The following is a 27,250-nucleotide window of genomic DNA, read 5'->3' as shown; positions in this document are numbered from 1 at the left end:
CCTCTCCCGATCTCGGCTCCTCTTCGCTCCTGATCTCGGCTCCTCTTCTTCTCTCGCTCTCTGCTCCTCTTCCTCTCCCGATCTCGGCTCCTCTTCTCTCGCTCTCGGCTCCTCTTGTCTCTCGATCTCTGCTCCTCTCCCGATCTCGGCTCCTTCTCTCGCTTCCTCATATCCCGCTCTTGCTCTCTGGCCTCGTCTCCCGCTTTCATATCTTCAGGGTCACCTTTTTTCTCTTCCGACAGATGAATTATCTTGTCTTGGATGGAAATGTTGACAACGATCCCTGTAAGTTTGCTCTGATGAGCAGAGACACCTCTGAGAGGGTCATTCTCCAGGCTGCTAACTCCGAAATCAAGCAGGCCTGGGTGCAAGACATCGGCCAAGTGTTAGAAACCCAGCGAGACTTCCTTAATGGTGAGTGAGACGTGTGATGCTAGGTGGACCACCATGTGGGATATAGGTACATATATATTTGGGTGGTCCGCCTGGTGGCCTATAGATGGAGGGCTATGGTTAAATGGTTGCGTCTTGCACCCACAGTGATTTGGTTTTTTTAGGTTTCATGTTTTTTACTTTTACAAATGTCAGTGAAAAACCTGCCACATTGGTTAACGCTATTAACCTGCAGATATGGCTGAAACCTGCAAGCAATAGCAGCAGAAAGCTGTCCGGCCGCGGCACTGAAAGAGGCAGAAAATGAACTAAACTCCTGCCTGTCATACCGGCAAAGCCGTGAGCTGATACACGGCACTTCTGGGGGTGCTCAAGTAGGGTCCAAAACCGTCTCAAGTAGATATAGAAACTTGGCTCTCAAGATCAGTGTGAATAGTGGTTTTTTATTGAGAATATTGAGAAGAACTTGTAGGACCAGCAGAAGCACAGACGTTTCGGTCAAAGACCCTCATCAGTGCGTGCAGGGGGTCCTCAGAAGGTATAGCAACTCGGCAACTGGCGTAGTCAGGTATGACACGGTGACTACCGCTGTCTATGTGGCAATGCCGAGACGGATTCAGCCCCCGCTCAGTACACAGTGCCGGCACAGCCTCTGTCCCCGCTCAGTACACAGTGCCGGCACAGCTTCAGTACACAGTGCCGGCACGGCTTCAGTACACAGTGCCGGCACGGCTTCAGTACACAGTGCCGGCACGGCTTCAGTACACAGTGCCGGCACGGCTTCAGTACACAGTGCCGGCACGGCTTCAGTACACAGTGCCGGCACGGCTTCAGTACACAGTGCCGGCACGGCTTCAGTACACAGTGCCGGCACGGCTTCAGTACACAGTGCCGGCACGGCTTCAGTACACAGTGCCGGCACGGCTTCAGTACACAGTGCCGGCACGGCTTCAGTACACAGTGCCGGCACGGCTTCAGTACACAGTGCCGGCACGGCTTCAGTACACAGTGCCGGCACGGCTTCAGTACATAGTGCCGGCACGGCTTCAGTACACAGTGCCGGTGCGGCTTCAGTCCCCGCTCAGTACACTGTGCCGGTGCGGCTTCAGTCCCCGCTCAGTACACTGTGCCGGTGCGGCTTCAGTCCCCGCTCAGTACACTGTACCGGTGCGGCTTCAGTCCCCGCTCAGTACACTGTGCCGGTGCGGCTTCTGTCCCCGCTCAGTACACTGTGCCGGTGCGGCTTCTGTCCCCGCTCAGTACACAGTGCCGGTGCGGCTTCTGTCCCCGCTCAGTACACAGTGCCGGTGCGGCTTCTGTCCCCGCTCAGTACACTGTGCCGGTGCGGCTTCTGTCCCCGCTCAGTACACTGTGCCGGTGCGGCTTCAGTCCCCGCTCAGTACACTGTGCCGGTGCGGCTTCAGTCCCCGCTCAGTACACTGTGCCGGTGCGGCTTCAGTCCCCGCTCAGTACACTGTGCCGGTGCGGCTTCAGTACACAGTGCCGGCACGGCTTCAGTACACAGTGCCGGCACGGCTTCAGTACACAGTGCCGGCACGGCTTCAGTACACAGTGCCGGCACGGCTTCAGTACACAGTGCCGGCACAGCCTCTGTCCCCGCTCAGTACACAGTGCCGCCACAGCCTCGGTCCCCGCTCAGTACACCGTGCCGCCACAGCCTCAGTCCCAGCTCAAAACACAGTGCCGGCACAGCTTCAGTACACAGTGCCGGCACGGCTTCAGTACACAGTGCCGGCACGGCTTCAGTACACAGTGCCAGTGCGGCTTCAGTCCCCGCTCAGTACACTGTGCCGGTGCGGCTTCAGTCCCCGCTCAGTACACTGTGCCGGTGCGGCTTCAGTCCCCGCTCAGTACACTGTGCCGCTGCGGCTTCTGTCCCCGCTCAGTACACTGTGCCGCTGCGGCTTCTGTCCCCGCTCAGTACACTGTGCCGGTGCGGCTTCTGTCCCCGCTCAGTACACAGTGCCGGTGCGGCTTCTGTCCCCCGCTCAGTACACAGTGCCGGTGCGGCTTCTGTCCCCGCTCAGTACACTGTGCCGGTGCGGCTTCTGTCCCCGCTCAGTACACTGTGCCGGTGCGGCTTCAGTCCCCGCTCAATACACTGTGCCGGTGCGGCTTCTGTCCCCGCTCAGTACACTGTGCCGGTGCGGCTTCAGTCCCCGCTCAATACACTGTGCCGGTGCGGCTTCAGTCCCCGCTCAGTACACTGTGCCGGTGCGGCTTCAGTCCCCCGCTCAGTACACTGTGCCGGTGCGGCTTCAGTCCCCGCTCAGTACACTGTGCCGGTGCGGCTTCAGTCCCCGCTCAGTACACTGTGCCGGTGCGGCTTCAGTCCCCGCTCAGTACACTGTGCCGGTGCGGCTTCTGTCCCCGCTCAGTACACTGTGCCGGTGCGGCTTCAGTCCCCGCTCAGTACACAGTGCCAGCACAGCCTCTGTCCCCGCTCAGTACACAGTGCCGCCACAGCCTCGGTCCCCGCTCAGTACACCGTGCCGCCACAGCCTCAGTCCCAGCTCAAAACACAGTGCCGGCACAGCTTCAGTACACAGTGCCGGCACGGCTTCAGTACACAGTGCCGGCACGGCTTCAGTACACAGTGCCGGCACGGCTTCAGTACACAGTGCCGGCACGGCTTCAGTACACAGTGCCGGCACGGCTTCAGTACACAGTGCCGGCACGGCTTCAGTACACAGTGCCGGCACGGCTTCAGTACACAGTGCCGGCACGGCTTCAGTACACAGTGCCGGCACGGCTTCAGTACACAGTGTCGGCACGGCTTCAGTACACAGTGCCGGCACGGCTTCAGTACACCGTGCCGGCACGGCTTCAGTACACCGTGCCGGCACGGCTTCAGTACACAGTGCCGGCACGGCTTCAGTACACAGTGCCGGCACGGCTTCAGTACACAGTGCCAGTGCGGCTTCAGTCCCCGCTCAGTACACTGTGCCGGTGCGGCTTCAGTCCCCGCTCAGTACACTGTGCCGGTGCGGCTTCAGTCCCCGCTCAGTACACAGTGCCGGTGCGGCTTCAGTCCCCGCTCAGTACACTGTGCCGGTGCGGCTTCTGTCCCCGCTCAGTACACTGTGCCGGTGCGGCTTCTGTCCCCGCTCAGTACACTGTGCCGGTGCGGCTTCTGTCCCCGCTCAGTACACCGTGCCGGTGCGGTTTCTGTCCCCGCTCAGTACACAGTGCCGGTGCGGCTTCAGTCCCCGCTCAGTACACAGTGCCGGTGCGGCTTCTGTGCCCGCTCAGTACACAGTGCCGGTGCGGTTTCTGTCCCCGCTCAGTACACCGTGCCGGTGCGGTTTCTGTCCCCGCTCAGTACACCGTGCCGGTGCGGTTTCTGTCCCCGCTCAGTACACCGTGCCGGTGCGGTTTCTGTCACCGCTCAGTACACAGTGCCGGTGCGGCTTCTGTCCCCGCTCAGTACACAGTGCCGGTGCGGCTTCTATCCCTGCTCAGTACACAGTCAGTCAGTTAGTTTTCTCCTGGGTGCCGCACTTCCATGCACCGAGGCCTGGTACATTTCTTCTAACCTTTAAGGCTATGTGCGCACGTGTGCGTATTGCATGCAGTTACGTTGCGATCTGCAGCGCAGCGTAACTGCATGCGTCCTGCGTCCCCAGCACAGTCTATGGAGATTGCGCATGAGACGTGTGCACGTGGCGTATTAGAGCGCAGCGATTCAGCTGCTGCCCGGAGCGTGCGTTGTAAGAAGTGACATGTCGTGCGGTTTGCATGCGGTCTATGGCAGGAGCTGCATGCAGAGCGCACCAATTCTGCAGGCACCAGGCGCTTCAGAATGGAGCTTTTCAGCTGCGCTCTGAAGCGGACCTTTTGTGTGCGGTGCAGAGCGCACACGTGCGCGCACAGCCTAACCCCATATCTGCAGGTAATAGCGTTATCCGATATGCCACGTTTCCTTTAACCCATAACACCCCACTGGCCGAGCATCCATGGATCCCGGCTCTTCTGGTTCTGTTCGGTCACTGGAGCTCCTGGAACTCTTGTGGGGGCCATTTATGAGATTGGGGATATCCTCCTGTAAGTTGTTATAGCCCCTCGCCCCAAACCTGTAATACTATATGGGTCTGAGCGCACCCCCGGGTCACATTATAGAAGGTTGGGAAAGCCGGGAGACGAGCATCACAGCTGCCATACCCGCCCACCAGGGGGCGCCCTGACTGCAGAGCAGCGCCCTCCAGTGTGGAGCTGTGTACTGGCGGCCATATTGCTGTGAGAGGTTAATCTGGATCTGTGATTTGCTGCTTCTCCTCTCGTCTTGTCTTTGTCTTGTTTAACTCTTTCGCTTCTCTTCCTCTCATGGCTGCGCCCGTCCCCTCCTCCCAGTAAGTCGTTCTCTTCATACTGACCTATTACCTAGCGCGTGCTGCTGTGTGTGCTGCTGTGTGTGCCGCTGCGTGCCTGTAACCGCTGTGTGCGTGCCGCTGCGTGCCTGTAACCGCTGCGTGCCTGCCGCTGCGTGCCTGTAGCCGCTGTGTGCGTGCCACTGTGTGTGCCTGTATCCGCTGTGTGTGTGCCTGTAGCTGCTGTGTGTGTGCCTGTAGCCGCTGCGTGCCTGTATCCGCTGTGTGTGTGCCTGTAGCCGCTGCGTGCCTGTATCCGCTGTGTGTGTGCCTGTAGCCGCTGCGTGCCTGTAGCTGCTGTGTGTGTGCCTGTAGCCGCTGCGTGCCTGTAGCTGCTGTGTGTGTGCCTGTAGCCGCTGCGTGCCTGTATCCGCTGTGTGCGTGCCGCTGCGTGCCTGTATCCGCTGTGTGTGTGCCTGTAGCCGCTGAGTGCCTGTAGCTGCTGTGTGTGCCTGTAGCCGCTGTGTGCGTGCTGCTACGTGCCTGTAGCCGCTGTGTGCGTGCCACTGTGTGCCTGTAGCCGCTGCGTGCCTGTATCCGCTGTGTGTGTGCCTGTAGCCGCTGCGTGCCTGTATCCGCTGTGTGTGTGCCTGTAGCCGCTGCGTGCCTGTAGCTGCTGTGTGTGTGCCTGTAGCCGCTGCGTGCCTGTATCCGCTGTGTGCGTGCCGCTGCGTGCCTGTATCCGCTGTGTGCGTGCCGCTGCGTGCCTGTAGCCGCTGCGTGCCTGTAGCCGCTGTGTGCCTGTAGCCGCTGTGTGCCTGTAGCCGCTGTGTGCCTGTAGCCACTGTGTGCCTGTAGCTGCTGTGTGTGCCTGTAGCCGCTGCGTGCCTGTATCCGCTGTGTGCGTGCCGCTGTGTGCCTGTAGCCGCTGTGTGCCTGTAGCTGCTGTGTGTGCCTGTAGCTGCTGTGTGTGCCTGTAGCCGCTGCGTGCCTGTATCCGCTGTGTGCGTGCCGCTGTGTGCCTGTAGCCGCTGTGTGTGTGCCTGTAGCCGCTGTGTGTGTGCCTGTAGCCGCTGTGTGTGTGCCTGTAGCCACTGTGTGTGCCTGTAGCCGCTGTGTGTGTGCCTGTAGCCGCTGTGTGTGCCTGTAGCCGCTGTGTGTGTGCCTGTAGCCGCTGTGTGTGTGCCTGTATCCGCTGTGTGTGTGCCTGTATCCGCTGTGTGTGTGCCTGTATCCGCTGTGTGTGTGCCTGTAGCCGCTGCGTGCCTGTATCCGCTGTGTGTGTGCCTGTAGCCGCTGCGTGCCTGTATCCGCTGTGTGTGTGCCTGTAGCCGCTGCGTGCCTGTATCCGCTGTGTGTGTGCCTGTAGCCGCTGCGTGCCTGTAGCTGCTGTGTGTGTGCCGCTACGTGCCTGTAGCTGCTGTGTGTGTGCCTGTAGCCGCTGTGTGCGTGCCTGTAGCTGCTGTGTGTGTGCCTGTAGCCGCTGTGTGCGTGCCACTGTGTGTGCCTGTAGCCGCTGCGTGCCTATATCCGCTGTGTGTGTGCCTGTAGCCGCTGTGTGCCTGTAGCTGCTGTGTGTGTGCCTGTAGCCGCTGTGTGCGTGCCACTGTGTGTGCCTGTAGCCGCTGCGTGCCTATATCCGCTGTGTGTGTGCCTGTAGCCGCTGCGTGCCTATATCCGCTGTGTGTGTGCCTGTAGCCGCTGTGTGCGTGCCACTGTGTGTGCCTGTAGCCGCTGCGTGCGCCTGTAGCCGCTGCGTGCCTGTATCCGCTGTGTGTGTGCCTGTAGCTGCTGTGTGTGCCTGTAGCCACTGCGTGCCTGTATCCGCTGTGTGCGTGCCGCTGCGTGCCTGTATCCGCTGTGTGCGTGCCGCTGCGTGCCTGTAGCCGCTGTGTGCCTGTAGCCGCTGTGTGCCTGTAGCTGCTGTGTGTGTGCCTGTATCCGCTGTGTGTGTGCCGCTCTGTGTGTGCCTGTATCCGCTGTGTGTGTGCCTGTAGCCGCTGTGTGTGTGCCTGTATCCGCTGTGTGTGTGCCTGTAGCCGCTGTGTGTGTGCCTGTAGCCGCTGTGTGCCTGTAGCCGCTGTGTGCCTGTAGCCGCTGTGTGCCTGTATCCGCTGTGTGTGTGCCTGTATCCGCTGTGTGTGTGCCTGTAGCCGCTGTGTGTGTGCCTGTAGCCGCTGTGTGTGTGCCTGTAGCCGCTGTGTGTGTGCCTGTAGCCGCTGTGTGTGTGCCTGTAGCCGCTGTGTGTGTGCCTGTAGCCGCTGTGTGCGTGCCGCTGCGTGCCTGTAGCCGCTGCGTGCCTGTAGCCGCTGTGTGCGTGCCGCTGCATGCCTGTAGCCGCTGCGTGCCTGTAGCCGCTGTGTGCCGCCCGCTCACTCGCTGCATTCTCACCTCTGTATTTGCCCTGCATGTCCGTGCCGTTGTCGGGCTCAGGCCCAGACGATGAATGACGCTGCTGTCACAGCTGAGGTGTTGTTACAATGTATCAGTGCAGAGCAGGACTGGTTTTGTGCAGCTGGATGACCCACACTAATACAGTGTAACGTCACCTCAGCTGTGGCGGACGCCTGTAGCTCAGAGCCGAGTCTTGCGCTGCTGTCCTGCTCCTGTCACTGCTGTCACATCTGAGGGTTCGTTCCACTGTATCATCCTGTGTGAGGTGCACAGCCGGGATCCAGACTGATACATTGTAACAGACCCTCAGGGCAGGAGAGCGGTTTAGATCACAGAAGGTTGTGTGCACTGATGCACTGTAACAAACCCTCAGCTGGTGATATTGCTGGGGGCTTACATCTGATGTATACCCTGTATACGCTCTGCTTGCTGTCAGTGAATGTGAGTGTTTCCTGCAGACACCGCTGCAGAGCTCGTTACAGTGTGTCAGTGGCAGGGTCAGGTTTTGTGGTGATCATGTGACCTGAGGCCGCTGTTCTCTACCGCCTGCAGCGCTGCAATCACCGATAGAATACCAGCGCAAGGAGAGCAACGCCGCCATGACCAAGCCGCAGATGAGCCGCGCGCCCACCCCCAGCAGCAGACCCCTGTCCACCACGCCCATGGGCTCCGAAAAAAGCGTCAACCTCCCCACCCGGAACCAGTCACTGCCGCAAAGGAGAATCCCTACCTCCAACGGCAGCCCGGCCTACGAGCTGTACGAGAAGTACGAGGCCGCCCAGGTAATGACCGTGACTAACAGAGATAAGGGGACGCCGGCCAGGTAATGACCGTGACTAACGGAGATAAGGGGACGCCGGCCAGGTAATGACCGCGACTAACGGAGATAAGGGGACGCCGGCCAGGTAATGACCCCGACTAACGGAGATAAGGGGACGCCGGCCAGGTAATGACCCCGACTAACGGAGATAAGGGGACGCCGGCCAGGTAATGACCCCGACTAACGGAGATAAGGGGACGCCGGCCAGGTAATGACCATGACTAACGGAGATAAGGGGACGCCGGCCAGGTAATGACCGTGACTAACGGAGATAAGGGGACGCCGGCCAGGTAATGACCCCGACTAACGGAGATAAGGGGACGCCGGCCAGGTAATGACCCCGACTAACGGAGATAAGGGGACGCCGGCCAGGTAATGACCCCGACTAACGGAGATAAGGGGACGCCGGCCAGGTAATGACCGTGACTAACGGAGATAAGGGGACGCCGGCCAGGTAATGACCGTGACTAACGGAGATAAGGGGACGCCGGCCAGGTAATGACCGCGACTAACGGAGATAAGGGGACGCCGGCCAGGTAATGACCCCGACTAACGGAGATAAGGGGACGCCGGCCAGGTAATGACCGTGACTAACGGAGATAAGGGGACGCCGGCCAGGTAATGACCGTGACTAACGGAGATAAGGGGACGCCGGCCAGGTAATGACCGTGACTAACGGAGATAAGGGGACGCCGGCCAGGTAATGACCCCGACTAACGGAGATAAGGGGACGCCGGCCAGGTAATGACCCCGACTAACGGAGATAAGGGGACGCCGGCCAGGTAATGACCCCGACTAACGGAGATAAGGGGACGCCGGCCAGGTAATGACCCCGACTAACGGAGATAAGGGGACGCCGGCCAGGTAATGACCCCGACTAACGGAGATAAGGGGACGCCGGCCAGGTAATGACCCCGACTAACGGAGATAAGGGGACGCCGCCCAGGTAATGACCGCGACTAACGGAGATAAGGGGACGCCGGCCAGGTAATGACCCCGACTAACGGAGATAAGGGGATGCCGGACAGGTAATGACCCCGACTAACGGAGATAAGGGGACGCCGGCCAGGTAATGACGCCGCCCAGGTAATGACCCCGACTAACGGAGATAAGGGGACGCCGGCCAGGTAATGACCCCGACTAACGGAGATAAGGGGACGCCGGCCAGGTAATGACCCCGACTAACGGAGATAAGGGGACGCCGGCCAGGTAATGACCGCGACTAACGGAGATAAGGGGACGCCGGCCAGGTAATGACCCCGACTAATGGAGATAAGGGGACGCCGGCCAGGTAATGACCCCGACTAACGGAGATAAGGGGACGCCGGCCAGGTAATGACCCCGACTAACTGAGATAAGGGGACGCCGGCCAGGTAATGACCCCGACTAACTGAGATAAGGGGACGCCGCCCAGGTAATGACCCCGACTAACTGAGATAAGGGGACGCCGGCCAGGTAATGACCCCGACTAACGGAGATAAGGGGACGCCGCCCAGGTAATGACCCCAACTAACGGAGATAAGGGGACGCCGGCCAGGTAATGACCGCGACTAACGGAGATAAGGGGACGCCGGCCAGGTAATGACCCCGACTAACGGAGATAAGGGGACGCCGGCCAGGTAATGACCCCGACTAACGGAGATAAGGGGACGCCGCCCAGGTAATGACCGCGACTAACGGAGATAAGGGAACGCCGGCCAGGTAATGACCCCGACTAACGGAGATAAGGGAACGCCGGCCAGGTAATGACCCCGACTAACGGAGATAAGGGGACGCCGGCCAGGTAATGACCCCGACTAACGGAGATAAGGGGACGCCGGCCATCTCGGGTGCTGCTGATCTCGCGGGTTATGTCTGGGAAGCACCGGGGCGGTGATCTGATGTGTACGGCAGCCTTGGGGGGATGATGGGAGTTTCCTTCCCCTCTGACCTCTCGTGATTAACCCTTCTCTCCTGCTCCTCCCTTGCAGCACGAGCTGGCCGGGTGTAACGGGACGACGTCCATGGCTGTTATCCAAGATTACTATGCACTGAAGGAGAACGAGATCTGCGTCTACCAAGGGGAAATTGTCCAGGTCTTGGCCGTCAACCAGCAGAACATGTTCCTGGTGTACCGGCCGTCCAATGAGCAGTCGCCGGCAGCCGAAGGCTGGATCCCTGGCTCTATTTTGGGGCAAATTACTAAACCTTCTGCTGACAATAGCGACAGAAGCATCAAGTAAGTGGTGAGCGGCGCCGTGCGTGCGGTGAGGGATTGCTGCTGCTTTGTTTACAGCGTTCGGAAGAGGAGAATAACCGGAGCCGGCGGCCGGGGCTTTATTTGTAATTTCTGTCTAATGGTGCCGCTCCCGGACCGGACTACGTGCCATGCCGCCATACTGTACATTGCTGATAGACTGTGTGGGACTGGCTCCTCCGCAGGAGGAGAGTATTCTGTTGTCTGTGGCAATTTCTATGTACAGCCGTCATCATTTTTCCCTTTTTCTTTGGACTTTATTTTCGGATTATTTTAATATATGTTCACGGTAACCCTGTAAGATATTTGTTTTCCCCGCGCCCCAGTACATTCCTGTATAAAGTATTTTGCACTATTTAAAAAAAAAAAAAGAGAGAAAAATACAGAAAAAAGCGAAGCCTCAGTGGTCTGGATGGCGTGGGCCGTGCAATATGATGTGGGATGTCATCATTGTACCTGTATTGTAACTAAGAAGTATAAATGTACTATTTTAAATATGTAAAATAAATTTTCACCAGGATGGAGCTGTCGCCCGCACCGGCCTCTCGTCTTTGGGGGGAGGTGGAATTTATTTATTTTTTTATTTTATTTGTTTGGAATTTGTGAAATTTCTGCAATTAAAATGTGAATTTAATACCATGTTCAGATTCTGAAATACTGTGGGCCCCGGGGGCCATTGTGTGTCCTGGGGGCCGCACCCCTATAGCTGCTCAGACCGGCTACATATTGTTCTTAAAGGGCTCGTCCAGGATTGTGCAAATTACAACCCCCTCTCCCACAATTTAGTGCAGGTCTATGCCAGAATCCGCCCGTGGCAATCGCTCGTCCCTGGGATATTTTACCTTCTCTGCATAATCCTAGAGGTCCCCTTTAAGTCTGGAGATTCTGGATTAGGGGTCTGCAACCTTCTGCACTTCTGCTGCATTAGAACTACAACCCCCAGCATTTCCTAACCTCCCGTGTTAATGACTTGCAGTATGTTGGGAGTTGTAGTTTGCTGATCCCTGCTCTGGACACCGCCGGACGCTATGTACAGCGGGGGGATTCTGACTTTATATCTGTGCATGAAGATTTAATACCACGGTATGATACACAGACGCGTCTCACCGCCGGGGAAGATATCACAATGGAGTCTCTGATCGGCTCATGATGCACCGTGCATGGAGTTTGCACTAACAGCGTCCACATCTGTCCGCACTGGCGAACATTACCCGAACCCCACAACATGGAGCCTCCAGACAGGGCCGAGGTGCAGAGGATGAGGCTGACGGTAGAGCCGATCTAGAAGAAGGGCTAAATGATGAGGGTGGGTGTAGAAGACCTGGTGGTGAGGACAAAGACGTGGGACTAATCAATGAAAGACAAGAGGCTGAGGATCCAGGACATACGGAGATACAGTGTGAGGATCTACTACATATGGAGAGACAGTGCGAGGAGCTAGGACATATGGAGATACAGTGTGAGGATCTACTACATATGGAGAGACAGTGCGAGGAGCTAGGACATATGGAGATACAGTGTGAGGATCTACTACATATGGAGAGACAGTGCGAGGAGCTAGGACATATGGAGATACAGTGTGAGGATCTACTACATATGGAGACAGTGTGAGGAGCTAGGACATATGGAGACAGTGTGAGGATCTACTACATATGGAGATACAGTGTGAGGATCTACTACATATGGAGATACAGTGCGAGGAGCTAGGACATATGGAGATACAGTGTGAAGATCTACTACATATGGAGAGACAGTGCGAGGAGCTAGGACATATGGAGATACAGTGTGAGGATCTACTACATATGGAGAGACAGTGCGAGGAGCTAGGACATATGGAGATACAGTGTGAGGATCTACTACATATGGAGAGACAGTGTGAGGATCCAGGACATATGGAGATACAGTGCGAGGATCTACTACATATGGAGATACAGTGCGAGGATCTACTACATATGGAGACAGTGTGAGGATCTACTACATATGGAGAGACAGTCAAGGATCTAGGACATATGGAGACACAGTATGAGGATCTACTACATATGGAGAGACAGTGCGAGGAGCTAGGACATAAGGAGATACAGTGTGAGGATCTACTACATATGGAGAGACAGTGTGAGGATCCAGGACATATGGAGATACAGTGTGAGGATCTACTACATATGGAGAGACAGTCAAGGATCTAGGACATATGGAGACACAGTGTGAGGATCTACTACATATGGAGAGACAGTGCGAGGATCTAGGACATATGGAGATACAGTGTGAGGATCTACTACATATGGAGAGACAGTGCGAGGATCTAGGACATATGGAGACACAGTGTGAGGATCTACTACATATGGAGAGACAGTGTGAGGATCTACTACATATGGAGAGACAGTGTGAGGATCTAGGACATATGGAGATACAGTGTGAGGATCTAGGACATATGGAGATACAGTGCGAGGATCTACTACATATGGAGACAGTGTGAGGATCTACTACATATGGAGAGACAGTCAAGGATCTAGGACATATGGAGACACAGTATGAGGATCTACTACATATGGAGAGACAGTGCGAGGAGCTAGGACATAAGGAGATACAGTGTGAGGATCTACTACATATGGAGAGACAGTGTGAGGATCCAGGACATATGGAGATACAGTGTGAGGATCTACTACATATGGAGAGACAGTCAAGGATCTAGGACATATGGAGACACAGTGTGAGGATCTACTACATATGGAGAGACAGTGTGAGGATCTACTACATATGGAGAGACAGTGTGAGGATCTAGGACATATGGAGATACAGTGTGAGGATCTAGGACATATGGAGACACAGTGTGAGGATCCAGGACATACTGAGACACAGTGCGAGGATCTAGTAAATATGGAGACAGTGTGAGGATCTAGGACATATTGAGATACAGTGTGAGGATCTAGTACATATGGAGACACAGTGTGAGGATCTAATACATATGGAGACACAGTGTGAGGATCTACTACATATGGAGACACAGTGTGAGGATCTACTACATATGGAGATACAGTGTGAGGATCTAGTAAATATGGAGACACAGTGTGAGGATCTAGGACATATAGAGACACAGTGTGAGGATCTACTACATATGGAGATACAGTGTGAGGATCTAGTAAATATGGAGACAGTGTGAGGATCCAGGACATATTGAGATACAGTGTGAGGATCTAGTACATATGGAGACACAGTGTGAGGATCTAGTACATATGGATACACAGTGTGAGGATCTACTACATATGGAGATACAGTGTGAGGATCTAGTACATATGGAGACACAGTGTGAGGATCTAGTACATATGGAGACACAGTGTGAGGATCTAGTACATATGGAGACACAGTGTGAGGATCTAGTACATATGGAGACACAGTGTGAGAATCTAGTACATATGGATACACAGTGTGAGGATCTAGTACATATGGAGACACAGTGTGAGGATCTACTACACATGGATACACAGTGTGAGGATCTACTACACATGAGGATCTACTACACATGGATACACAGTGTAAGGATCTAGTACATATTGAGATACAGTGTGAGGATCTAGTACATATGGAGACACAGTGTGAGGATCCAGGACATACTGAGACACAGTGCGAGGATCTAGTAAATATGGAGACAGTGTGAGGATCTAGTACATATTGAGACACAGTGTGAGGATCTACTACACATGGATACACAGTGTGAGGATCTACTACACATGAGGATCTACTACACATGGATACACAGTGTAAGGATCTAGTACATATTGAGACACAGTGTGAGGATCCAGGACATACTGAGACACAGTGCGAGGATCTAGTAAATATGGAGACACAGTGCGAGGATCTAGGACATATTGAGATACAGTGTGAGGATCTAGTACATATGGAGACACAGTGTGAGGATCTAGTACATATGGAGACACAGTGCGAGGATCTAGGACATATTGAGATACAGTGTGAGGATCTAGTACATATGGAGACACAGTGTGAGGATCTAGTACATATGGAGACACAGTGTGAGGATCTACTACATATGGAGACACAGTGTGAGGATCTACTACATATGGAGATACAGTGTGAGGATCTAGTAAATATGGAGACACAGTGTGAGGATCTACTACATATGGAGATACAGTGTGAGGATCTAGTAAATATGGAGACAGTGTGAGGATCCAGGACATATTGAGATACAGTGTGAGGATCTAGTACATATGGAGACACAGTGTGAGGATCTAGTACATATGGATACACAGTGTGAGGATCTACTACATATGGAGATACAGTGTGAGGATCTAGTACATATGGAGACACAGTGTGAGGATCTAGTACATATGGAGACACAGTGTGAGGATCTAGTACATATGGAGACACAGTGTGAGGATCTAGTACATATGGAGACACAGTGTGAGGATCTAGTACATATGGATACACAGTGTGAGGATCTAGTACATATGGAGACACAGTGTGAGGATCTACTACACATGGATACACAGTGTGAGGATCTACTACACATGAGGATCTACTACACATGGATACACAGTGTGAGGATCTAGTACATATTGAGACACAGTGTGAGGATCTACTACACATGGATACACAGTGTAAGGATCTAGTACATATTGAGATACAGTGTGAGGATCTAGTACATATGGAGACACAGTGTGAGGATCTAGTACATATGGATACACAGTGTGAGGATCTAGTACATATGGAGACACAGTGTGAGGATCTACTACACATGGATACACAGTGTGAGGATCTACTACACATGGATACACAGTGTAAGGATCTAGTACATATTGAGATACAGTGTGAGGATCTAGTACATATGGAGACACAGTGTGAGGATCCAGGACATTTTTGTGTGTGTTCTCGGGAGGGGGGGGGAGGGGGACAGTACCATAGGTGTGCACGTACCCTTGGAGTTGATGGCGCCCCCATAGTTTGCAATCGAGGGAAACCATTCAGCAGTTTGATGTAGCAGCCCCCGCCTTCGGCAGGCACAGATCACCAGTTGGTGGTCCGCAGATACAGTGCCAGTGCTGGTGGTCCGCACATACAGTGCCAGTGCTGGTGGTCCGCACATACAGTGCCTGTGCGCTGCGGACCCCTGGATACTGCGGTGATATTTTGTATCTTTTGTGTATATAGTGGGGTGCAGAGCGCCGCCGGCTCATGCCTCCTCTAACCTGCATGTGGAGTGCTTCTCACCAGGACCCCGCGGTGTGGACGGCGCCCGCCTTCGTCTCATGTCAGTGCTGCCCTTTGATTGGTGCGTTTTTTGGTACAACAGGAAGTCATGTTCTTGGCACACGCTCCGCATGAGAAAACGGGACAACAAGGAGGCAAACGGCCAGTGTAAAAGCGCGGAGGGTCTGGGCAGCAAGGTGAAAGTGAGTAAGGCGCTGGCCCCGGCGGGTCACGTCACCACATCCCGCTCCTCCTGCAGGACGCAGGTTTTATGCCATTTCTGTTTTTCATTTCTGCAGGATTTTGCATGGCGCTCATGTATATGGCTCTGTACGGTTCTGTTATTACCTTGTGAATGACGCGAGCGGTCGCTGCATGCGGATTGGTGTGAGAGGACCCGGGCGTCGGGGGGTTAACAGATTCTGCTGACACTCAGGACGAGTTCACATCTCTGCCGCCAGATCAGGTTTTCTGTTTCATCAAAGGGGCAGAAAATGAATAATGGTGGCGTCCGGATCTGACGCGGTGATGGCGTCCATCATTAGGAGGGGGGCGGCTGCCGTTCTTCCCGCTATGCAGAACTGGTCGCCATCAATAACGCTCTATACAAGCTGAGGTCCCCGGTGGTGGGTGTGGCATATGAGGGGTTATCATGTGACCAGCCCCCGCGTGCAGCAGACGTCACGGACACAGAACATGATGGTCGTTATGTCGTCTCCATTGTTACCGTTGCCCCGGCATGTGCCTCAGTGTGAGTGCGGCTGTGGAGTGGATGCATGGACGCTGCGCTACATGTCCCGCTTCTGTCCCCCGCACCCCGTGTTGTCTGTGTGTCCTGTAATGTTTCCACTCATCTTCCCCCTGCATCCATAGAGCATGCATGTCCTAAATCAACGCCCCCCAATGTAAATATGAAGGGTCTGCACCATAAAGTACAGATCATATCGAATAAGTCTCCATAACCCACACAGTCCCTGCATATATAGAGTGTGTCCACCCATATCCTGTATACACCGCACCTATATACAGTGTGTCCACCCATATCCTGTATACACCGCACCTATATACAGTGTGTCCACCCATATCCTGTATACACCGCACCTATATACAGTGTGTCCACCCATATCCTCTATACACCGCACCTATATGCAGTGTGTCCACCCATATCCTGTATACACCGCACCTCTATACAGTGTGTCCACCCATATCCTGTATACACCGCACCTATATACAGTGTGTCCCCCTGTATACACCGCACCTATATACAGTGTGTCCACCCATATCCTGTATACACCGCACCTATATACAGTGTGTCCACCCATATCCTGTATACACCACACCTATATACAGTGTGTCCACCCATATCCTGTGTACACCGGACCTATATACAGTGTGTCCACCCATATCCTGTATACACCGCACCTATATACAGTGTGTCCACCCATATCCTGTATACACCGCACCTATATACAGTGTGTCCCCCTGTATACACCGCACCTATATACAGTGTGTCCACCCATATCCTGTATACACCGCACCTATATACAGTGTGTCCACCCATATCCTGTATACACCGCACCTATATACAGTGTGTCCACCCATATCCTGTATACACCGCACCTATATACAGTGTGTCCACCCATATCCTCTATACACCGCACCTATATGCAGTGTGTCCACCCATATCCTGTATACACCGCACCTATATACAGTGTGTCCACCCGTATCCTGTATACACCACACCTATATACAGTGTGTCCACCCATATCCTGTGTACACCGGACCTATATACAGTGTATCCACCCATATCCTGTATACACCGCACCTATATACAGTGTGTCCACCCATATCCTGTATACACCGCACCTATATACAGTGTGTCCCCCTGTATACACCGCACCTATATACAGTGTGTCCACCCATATCCTGTATACACCGCACCTATATACAGTGTGTCCACCCATATCCTGTATACACCGCACCTATATACAGTGTGTCCACCCATATCCTGTATACACCGCACCTATATACAGTGTGTCCACCCATATCCTGTATACACCGCACCTATATACAGTGTGTCCACCCATATCCTCTATACACCGCACCTATATACAGTGTGTCCACCCATATCCTGTATACACCGCACCTATATACAGTGTGTCCACCCATATCCTGTATACACTGCACCAATATACAGTGTGTCCACCCATATCCTGTACACACTGCACCTATATACAGTGTGTCCACCCATATCCTGTATACACCGCACCTATATACAGTGTGTCCACCCATATCCTGTATACACCGCACCTATATACAGTGTGTCCACCCGTATCCTGTATACACCACACCTATATACAGTGTGTCCACCCGTATCCTGTATACACCACACCTATATACAGTGTGTCCACCCGTATCCTGTATACACCGCACCTAAATACAGTGTGTCCACCCATATCCTGTATACACCGCACCTATATACAGTGTGTCCACCCATATCCTGTATACACCGCACCTATATACAGTGTGTCCACCCATATCCTGTATACACCGCACCTATATACAGTGTGTCCACCCATATCCTGTGTACACCGCACCTATATATAGTGTGTCCACCCATATCCTGTATACACCGCACCTATATACAGTGTGTCCACCCATATCCTGTGTACACCGCACCTATATACAGTGTGTCCACCCATATCCTGTATACACCGCACCTATATAGAGTGTGTCCACCCATATCCTGTATACACCGCACCTATATGCAGTGGGTCCACCCATATCCTGTGTACACCGCACCTATATATAGTGTGTCCACCCATATCCTGTGTACACCGCACCTATATACAGCGTGTCCACCCATATCCTGTATACACCGCACCTATATACAGTGTGTCCAGCCATATCCTGTATACACCGCACCTATATACAGTGTCCACCCATATCCTGTATACACCGCACCTATATACAGTGTGTCCACCCACATCCTGTATACACCGCACCTATATACAGTGTGTCCACCCATATCCTGTATACACCGCACCTATATACAGTGTATCCACCCATATCCTGTATACACCGCACCTATATACAGTGTGTCCACCCATATCCTGTATACACCGCACCTATATACAGTGTGTCCACCCATATCCTGTATACACCGCACCTATATACAGTGTGTCCACCCATATCCTGTATACACCGCACCTATATACAGCGTGTCCACCCATATCCTGTATACACCGCACCTCTATACAGCGTGTCCACCCATATCCTGTATACACCGCACCTATATACAGTGTGTCCACCCATATCCTGTATACACCGCACCTATATACAGTGTGTCCACCCATATCCTGTATACACCGCACCTATATACAGTGTGTCCGCCCATATCCTGTATACACCGCACCTATATACAGTGGGTCCACCCATATCCTGTCCACCGCCATTAACTTGAGAGCGGCAGCAGCTATAGGCATAGAAGTGGTGTCTAGGTACAGTAAAGTAGCCATGCGCTACACGATGAAACCACCTATAGCGCCACCTGGTGGAAAACAACGGAGTTAGTATTTTTATCTCGAAAATGGAACGAGATAGAGAAAAAAGTGAATTACAAAGTTTTGGGCCTCATCAATTCAATACGAATCCACACCTTACACAGAAATGCTGTGATTAGAAGGTGTAACCCTCACAAGGCTGCGGACGTGAAGCGACACCTCATGGAGGCCTCCTACAAGTCATTGGGTATGGTGCTGTGTGCAGTGGCCTCCGCTCACCTGACCTCACCCCATTGGACTTCTTTCTGTGAGGTCACATCACACAGCAGCGACCCCTCCCCCAACATTGCAGGACCTACCACCACGTATCACACAGGGCTGTGGAGTCGGAGCTCATTTTGGTGAAGTCTGTATAAAATGCACCGACTCCGACTCCTAAAATCTATGATAAATTGGGTGCAGCGGTCCGTGCAGAATGTGCTGAATATTGTTTCATAGGAATTTGGGAAAGTCATGAAATGTCCTATAAAAGTCTGTTCTATTCCTGATCTAAGGCCACATTCACACTCAGCGTTTTTGCTGCGTTTTTTGAGGATACGTTTTTCAGCTGTAAAAGCAGATCAGCTTTTTATAAAACCGCATCATCTGAAAGGTTTCTGAGCTCATAGATATATAATGCTCAATAGCAAAAGCAGATTAGAAAAACACCACAAACTGACGGCTCATTCTGTGCGGATCCTCACAACACGCGGTGTCTGAATGTCCTGTCTTGTCACCCATTGCCTTTGCTGGATGCCAGTCACTGCATTTCACTGCATTATTTCCAGAGTCACTGCATTTCACTGCATTATTTTGCCATCAATGTTCAATATGTTTGTAGCAAGAAAGAAATTGTTAGTAAGACACTGGCAGTAACAGATAGTAAAGCTCATCGCAGCGGCCAGTTTCTCCAGGCCTTAGTGGAAAAAGTTCTGCAAGATTAGGAACGCAAAAAAGAACCGGTTCTTGCCATTTTAACGGACAATGCTTCACACATAAGTACAATTACACTGATGAATGAGAGGAATGAACAGCAGCTAGAAGAGAATGTAGGATTCAGTGTGTGTGAGATGGAGCCACAGCGCTGCTCATGTAACTGAGGAACAAACAGATATTACAGCAGAAGAACAGCAAAATGATACTTTAGGATTAGATGATCTTGTTTCCTATTCATCACATGCGCTGTGTTGTGCATGCGCTGTGTTGTGCACACGCTGCAGCTGCAATAAGAGAGTCTGCAAGAGGGACCCCAGTTTCACACATCCGGCATTTCGCCAGTTTGGTGGATGCGGCGCACTCCAGTACAGTGTATACAGTACAGTGGCAGCGCGACAAACGCCGGTCATATGCTGTCATGTGACCCGGAAGTTGTGGCGCTGCCACTGTACAGTATCGTACTGTACTGGGTTACGCCGCATCCGCCAAACCAGCGAAAAGTTATTATTATTATTATTATTATTATTATTATGTGTGAAACTGGGCGGGCATGTTGGAAATCTGATTGGAAAAGTGAGGAAATTGGTTATTGCCGCCAGAACCCCTAAAATTGATTCCATCTTGAAGATACGTGCTGGGAAAGGCGCAATTGTTGCTCAAGCCACTCGGTGGGGCAGCACTTATTTAATGACTGATCGATTGCTTGAACTAAAATAATTTCTTATAGATATAGCGAACCCTCAGGTAACCTTAAATGAAGGTCAATGGACACAGGTGGCTGAATTGAAGGAATTGCTTAATCACCCATTTACCGTGACTAAAAAATTACAAGCTGAGGATTTAACTCCTGGCATTTTCATAAGGGAGTGGAAGAACTTGCTATTTTGCCTGTCCCAAAGATGAGGTTTAATCACAGATGGCATTTCTGCTTCAATGAAACAGAGAGAGACACAGCTATTGGAAAATAAAATTCTTCTGGCAGCTGTTTATGTGGAGCCAAGTCATCGTATACTGCTTGATGATCAACAGCTTACTAAAGGAAAAGAAGCTCTGCGTGAGGTAGCAGTTAGGATGAGCGGCTACAGGACTGCCAGGCGCAAGAGGAGTTGGGGCCTGACAGTGCTACTGCTGCCGTATCTTCATCCTCATAAGATGAGGAGTTTAACTTTGACAAGTATTTAGATGACATGGAGCAGCAAAGCGTCACCGCAAGGAAAAAGATGTCACTCCATCTCCTATAGCAACAGATTGACCAAATGTCACTGCGTCTCCTATAGCAGCAGATTGACCAGATGTCACTGCGTCTCCTATAGCAGCAGGTTGTCCAGATGTCACCATCTCCTATAGCAGCAGATTGGCCAGATGTCACTGCGTCTTCTATAGCAGCAGATTGGCCAGATGTCACTGCGTCTCCTATAGCAGCAGATTGGCCAGATGTCACTGCGTCTCCTATAGCAGCAGATTGGCCAGATGTCACTGCGTTTCCTATAGCAGCATATTGACCACTTGTCACTGCGTCTCCTATAGCAGCAGATTGGCCAGATGTCACTGCGTCTCCTATAGCGGCAGATTGACCAGATGTCACTGCGTCTCCTATAGCAGCAGATTGGCCAGATGTCACCCCGTCTCCTATAGCAGCAGATTGGCCAGATGTCACTGCGTCTCCTATAGCAGCAGATTGGCCAGATGTCACTGCGTCTCCTATAGCAGCAGATTGGCCAGATGTCACTGCGTTTCCTATAGCAGCATATTGACCACATGTCACTGCGTCTCCTATAGCAGCAGATTGGCCAGATGTCACTGCGTCTCCTATAGCAGCAGATTGGCCAGATGTCACTGCGTCTCCTATAGCGGCAGATTGACCAGATGTCACTGCGTCTCCTATAGCAGCAGATTGGCCAGATGTCACCCCGTCTCCTATAGCAGCAGATTGGCCAGATGTCACTGCGTCTCCTATAGCAGCAGATTGGCCAGATGTCACTGCGTCTCCTATAGCAGCAGATTGGCCAGATGTCACTGCGTCTCCTATAGCAGCAGATTGGCCAGATGTCACTGCGTCGTCTCCTATAGCAGCAGATTGGCCAGATGTCCCTGCGTCTCCTATAGCAGCAGATTGGCCAGACGTCACTGCGTCTCCTATAGCAGCAGATTGGCCAGACGTCACTGCGTCTCCTATAGCAGCAGATTGGCCAGACGTCACTGCGTCTCCTATAGCAGCAGATTGGCCAGATGTCACTGCGTCTCCTATAGCAGCAGATTGACCAGACGTCACTGCGTCTCCTATAGCGGCAGATTGGCCAGATGTCACTGCGTCTCCTATAGCAGCAGATTGACCAGACGTCACTGCGTCTCCTATAGCAGCAGATTGTCCAGACGTCACTGCGTCTCCTATAGCTGCAGATTGGCCAGATGTCACTGCGTCTCCTATAGCGGCAGATTGGCCAGATGTCACTGCGTCTCCTATAGCGGCAGATTGGCCAGATGTCACTGCGTCTCCTATAGCGGCAGATTGGCCAGATGTCACTGCGTCTCCTATAGCAGCAGATTGGCCAGATGTCACTGCGTCTCCTATAGCAGCAGATTGGCCAGATGTCACTGCGTCTCCTATAGCGGCAGATTGGCCAGATGTCACTGCGTCTCCTATAGCGGCAGATTGGCCAGATGTCACTGCGTCTCCTATAGCGGCAGATTGGCCAGATGTCACTGCGTCTCCTATAGCGGCAGATTGGCCAGATGTCACTGCGTCTCCTATAGCGGCAGATTGGCCAGATGTCACTGCGTCTCCTATAGCGGCAGATTGGCCAGACGTCACTGCGTCTCCTAAAGCAGCAGATTGGCCAGACGTCACTGCGTCTCCTATAGCAGCAGATTGGCCAGACGTCACTGCGTCTCCTATAGCAGCAGATTGGCCAGACGTCACTGCGTCGCCTATAGCGGCAGATTGGCCAGACGTCACTGCGTCTCCTATAGCGGCAGATTGGCCAGATGTCACTGCGTCTCCTATAGCGGCAGATTGGCCAGATGTCACTGCGTCTCCTATAGCGGCAGATTGGCCAGATGTCACTGCGTCTCCTATAGCGGCAGATTGGCCAGATGTCACTGCGTCTCCTATAGCGGCAGATTGGCCAGATGTCACTGCGTCTCCTATAGCGGCAGATTGGCCAGATGTCACTGCGTCTCCTATAGCGGCAGATTGGCCAGATGTCACTGCGTCTCCTATAGCGGCAGATTGGCCAGATGTCACTGCGTCTCCTATAGCGGCAGATTGGCCAGATGTCACTGCGTCTCCTATAGCGGCAGATTGGCCAGATGTCACTGCGTCTCCTATAGCGGCAGATTGGCCAGATGTCACTGCGTCTCCTATAGCGGCAGATTGGCCAGATGTCACTGCGTCTCCTATAGCGGCAGATTGGCCAGATGTCACTGCGTCTCCTATAGCGGCAGATTGGCCAGATGTCACTGCGTCTCCTATAGCGGCAGATTGGCCAGATGTCACTGCGTCTCCTATAGCGGCAGATTGGCCAGATGTCACTGCGTCTCCTATAGCGGCAGATTGGCCAGATGTCACTGCGTCTCCTATAGCGGCAGATTGGCCAGATGTCACTGCGTCTCCTATAGCGGCAGATTGGCCAGATGTCACTGCGTCTCCTATAGCGGCAGATTGGCCAGATGTCACTGCGTCTCCTATAGCGGCAGATTGGCCAGATGTCACTGCGTCTCCTATAGCGGCAGATTGGCCAGATGTCACTCCGTCTCCTATAGCGGCAGATTGGCCAGATGTCACTGCGTCTCCTATAGCGGCAGATTGGCCAGATGTCACTGCGTCTCCTATAGCGGCAGATTGGCCAGATGTCACTGCGTCTCCTATAGCGGCAGATTGGCCAGATGTCACTCCGTCTCCTATAGCGGCAGATTGGCCAGATGTCACTGCGTCTCCTATAGCGGCAGATTGAGCAGATTTCAGTAACATTTTTCACTTGCTCTCAAAGAAATAGAAAAATTCATCAAAACTGCCTGTGCATGAGGCCATTCCTTTATACCCGGAGATTGTTAGATGTTCCCATGTGGTTACGGTTTTGCTCCAGCCCCAGTCACTGTAGAGAGGTCGTTCTCCGGCCTTAACATTATTAGGCCAGATTCGAGGTCATCTGCGAAGGACGATCTGATGGAGCAATTCTATGTCTCACAGCAAATTCAGAGACTGCACAAAGGTTATTTACTAGGTTATTGCTGAAAACTGATTGTTTCCCCACTTACATAGTGTAATATATATATATAACACTATGTAATATACTATGTAAGTGTCAAAAAAACGTTTTAAACAAAAACATACATTTAATATATTGCTTATAGTTAAGTGAGAAATGTATTGTACAATGTGAACATCAGACATTTAATCATTTTTATGATATAATAATCAAGATATTTAGAACATAAAATATATTTATTGGATACAACTTTACAACACAAAAAACTGTAATAAATTGTAAATATGTAATACACTGTCAATATAATATATATATACACTATATATATATCTTGTGTATATATCTTACAATATGTAATATACAGTAGATATTACATAACATAACAGAAGAAGAGGTAGGGGAAAGTGTCAGGGAGCCTAGTCCTGACCTGGCACAACCTAGTAGATATGCCTGTTTGGCTGATATTAGGAATGAAGGGCCAGGACTAGGGTCACTACAGCAGGACGTTGCTCCTAGCAACCAGGAGAACAACTGCTGTAGGAAGGAGGGAAATAGGAGTGCAGCAAAGCCCAGAGAGATGTTGGTGGTAGGGGACTCTATAATTAGGCGGACAGACAGGGTCATCTGTCGCCGAGACCGTGAATGCCGAACAGTGTGTTGTCTGCCGGGTGCTCGGGTTCGGCATATTGCGGATCGGATAGACAGATTGCTGGGTGGGGCTGGGGAAAACCCAGCGGTCATGGTGCACATTGGTACTAATGACAAAGTTAGAGGCAGGTGGAAGGTCCTTAAAAATGATTACAGGGAACTAGGAGAGAAGCTGAAGTCCAGGATCTCCAAGGTGGTGTTTTCAGAAATACTACCGGTGCCACGAGCGTCACTAGAAAGACAGCGGGAGCTTAGGGAGATAAATACGGGGCTTAGAAATTGGTGCAGGAAGGAAGGGTTCGAGTTCATGGAGAACTGGGCCGACTTCTCAGTCGGCTACAGGCTCTACGGTAGGGACGGGCTGCACCTCAATGGGGAAGGTGCAGCTGTGCTGGGGCAGAAAATGGTCAGACGGATGGAGGAGCTTTTAAACTAGGATCGGGGGGGAGGGGGGAGGGAGGGTAGTGGAGCAAATAAGGGGATAGATAGAGCAGATAGAGACAGTGAGACGGTAGGGGTCAATGAAGGATTAGGGGGGATGGGACATACAAGGAACGTAGGGAGGCTAGGAGTAATAAAGGTGTTAATAGGATTAAATGTCTACTGGCAAATGCAAGAAGTCTTGCAAACAAAATGAATGAATTGGAGACTCTTATGTCAACCATGGATTATGATGTGGTGGGCATTACGGAAACCTGGCTGGATGAAAGCCATGACTGGGTGACAAACATACAGGGTTATAGTACATTCAGGAAGGACAGGAAAGACAAGAAAGGTGGTGGGGTGTGTATATTTATCAAAGCTAACCTAAAACCTGTGTTGTATGATGACATTGAGGGGAACAGCAACAATGTAGAGTCAGTATGGGTAAATGTACATGGGGAGGGGAATAATGGAAAAATGCTAATTGGAGTTTGCTATAAGCCTCCTAACATACCTGAACAAATAGAGGGTGAAATGCTGGAACAAATTGAAAAGGCAGCTAATAATAATAATCGGGTTCTTATTATGGGGGACTTCAACTATCCAGACATACAGTGGGACATAGAATCTTCTGGTTGTGCTAAAAGCTGTAAGTTCTTATCTACCATTCAAGACCATTTCCTCTCTCAGATGGTAGATGAACCGACCAGGGGAGATAATCTGCTAGATCTGGTCCTGTCAAATAGACCGGATACAATTTCAGATCTACAGGTCCGGGAGCACTTGACAGGTCCGGGAGCACTTGACAGGTCCGGGAGCACTTGACAGGTCCGGGAGCACTTGACAGGTCCGGGAGCACTTGACAGGTCTGGGAGCACTTGGGCACCAGCGATCATAATATGGGAAGCTTCAACGTAATATTCAATAGAACATTTCAAAGGGGAAATGCTAAAACCTGGAATTTTAGGAAAGCTGATTTCCACACATTAAGGGAAGAGCTTAAATGTGTAGATTGGGACAGAGTCATGGTAACTGGGGATACTGAACATAAATGGGGAAAGTTTAAGGATATACTGCTAGAGTCCTGTAAAAAACGTATACCCTCTGGTAATAAAATGTCCCGGAATAAAAAGAAACCACTATGGATAAATAAGACTGTACAAAGTATAATAAAACAAAAACAAAGGGCGTTTAAAATCTTGAAGGCTGAGAATACAGAAATAGCATTGCAGGAGTATAAAGCTATCAATAGGAAATGTAAAAAAGAAATCAAACAAGCAAAACTAGCTACTGAAACAAAAATCGCCAATGACATTAAGATAAATCCCAAAATCTTTAATAAATACATTAATGCCAAAAGGAAAACAAAGGATAGTATCGGCCCCTTAAATACAGTCATATGAAAAAGTTTTGGCACCCCTATTAATGGTAACCTTTTTTCTTTATAACAATTTGGGTTTTTGCTATTTCAGTGTCATATATCTAATAACTGATGGACTGAGGAATATTTCTGGATGAAATGAGGTTTATTGTACTAACAGGAAATGTGCAATCCGCATTTAAACAAAATTTGACCAGTGCAAAAGTATGGGCACCCTTATCAATTTCTTGATTTGAACCCTCCTAACTTCTTTTTATTGACTTACTAAAGCACTAAATTGGTTTTGTGACCTCATTGAGCTTTGACCTTCATAGGCCGGTGTATCCAATCATGAGAAAAGGTATTTAAGGTGGCCACTTGCAGGTTGTTCTCCTATTTGAATCTCCTATGAAGAGTGGCATCATGGGCTCCTCAAAACAACTCTCAAATGATCTGAAAACAAAGATTATTCAACATAGTTGTTCAGGGGAAGGTACAAAAAGTTGTCTCAGAGATTTACACTGTCAGTTTCCACTGTGAGGAACATAGTAAGGAAATGGAAGAACACAGGTACCGTTCTTTTTAAGCCCAGAAGTGGCAGGCCAAGAAAAATATCAGAAAGGCAGAGAAGAAGAATGGTGAGAACAGTCAAGGACAATCCACAAACCACCTCCAAAGACCTGCAGCATCATCTTGCTGCAGATGGTGTCACTGTGCATCGGTCACCAATACAGCGCACGTTGCACAAGGAGAAGCTGTATGG

General features: G+C 51.6%; 1 protein-coding gene across 8 annotated transcripts in view; it reads left to right on the top strand.

Annotated features, from left to right (window-relative positions):
• Positions 1-27,250, top strand: part of KALRN (kalirin RhoGEF kinase) — a 346,094-nt gene that overhangs the window by 229,047 nt on the left and 89,797 nt on the right. For 6 of the 8 annotated variants that reach the window (XM_075316995.1, XM_075316993.1, XM_075316996.1 and 3 more), the window contains 4 exons: positions 243-414; positions 7,668-7,897; positions 9,906-10,153; positions 15,474-15,573. In XM_075316995.1, the coding sequence (XP_075173110.1) occupies positions 243-414; positions 7,668-7,897; positions 9,906-10,153; positions 15,474-15,573 (750 nt within the window). Of the gene's footprint in view, positions 1-242; positions 415-7,667; positions 7,898-9,905; positions 10,806-15,473; positions 15,574-27,250 lie in introns of those variants that run through there. The other 2 variants (XM_075316994.1, XM_075317000.1) reach the window with 2 other exon arrangements.

Source organism: Anomaloglossus baeobatrachus, chromosome 7 (assembly GCF_048569485.1).
Source record: "Anomaloglossus baeobatrachus isolate aAnoBae1 chromosome 7, aAnoBae1.hap1, whole genome shotgun sequence".
NCBI lineage: Eukaryota > Metazoa > Chordata > Amphibia > Anura > Aromobatidae > Anomaloglossus > Anomaloglossus baeobatrachus.
Note: the sequence above shows the minus strand (reverse complement) of the source record. Positions and strands in the feature narration are given on the sequence as shown.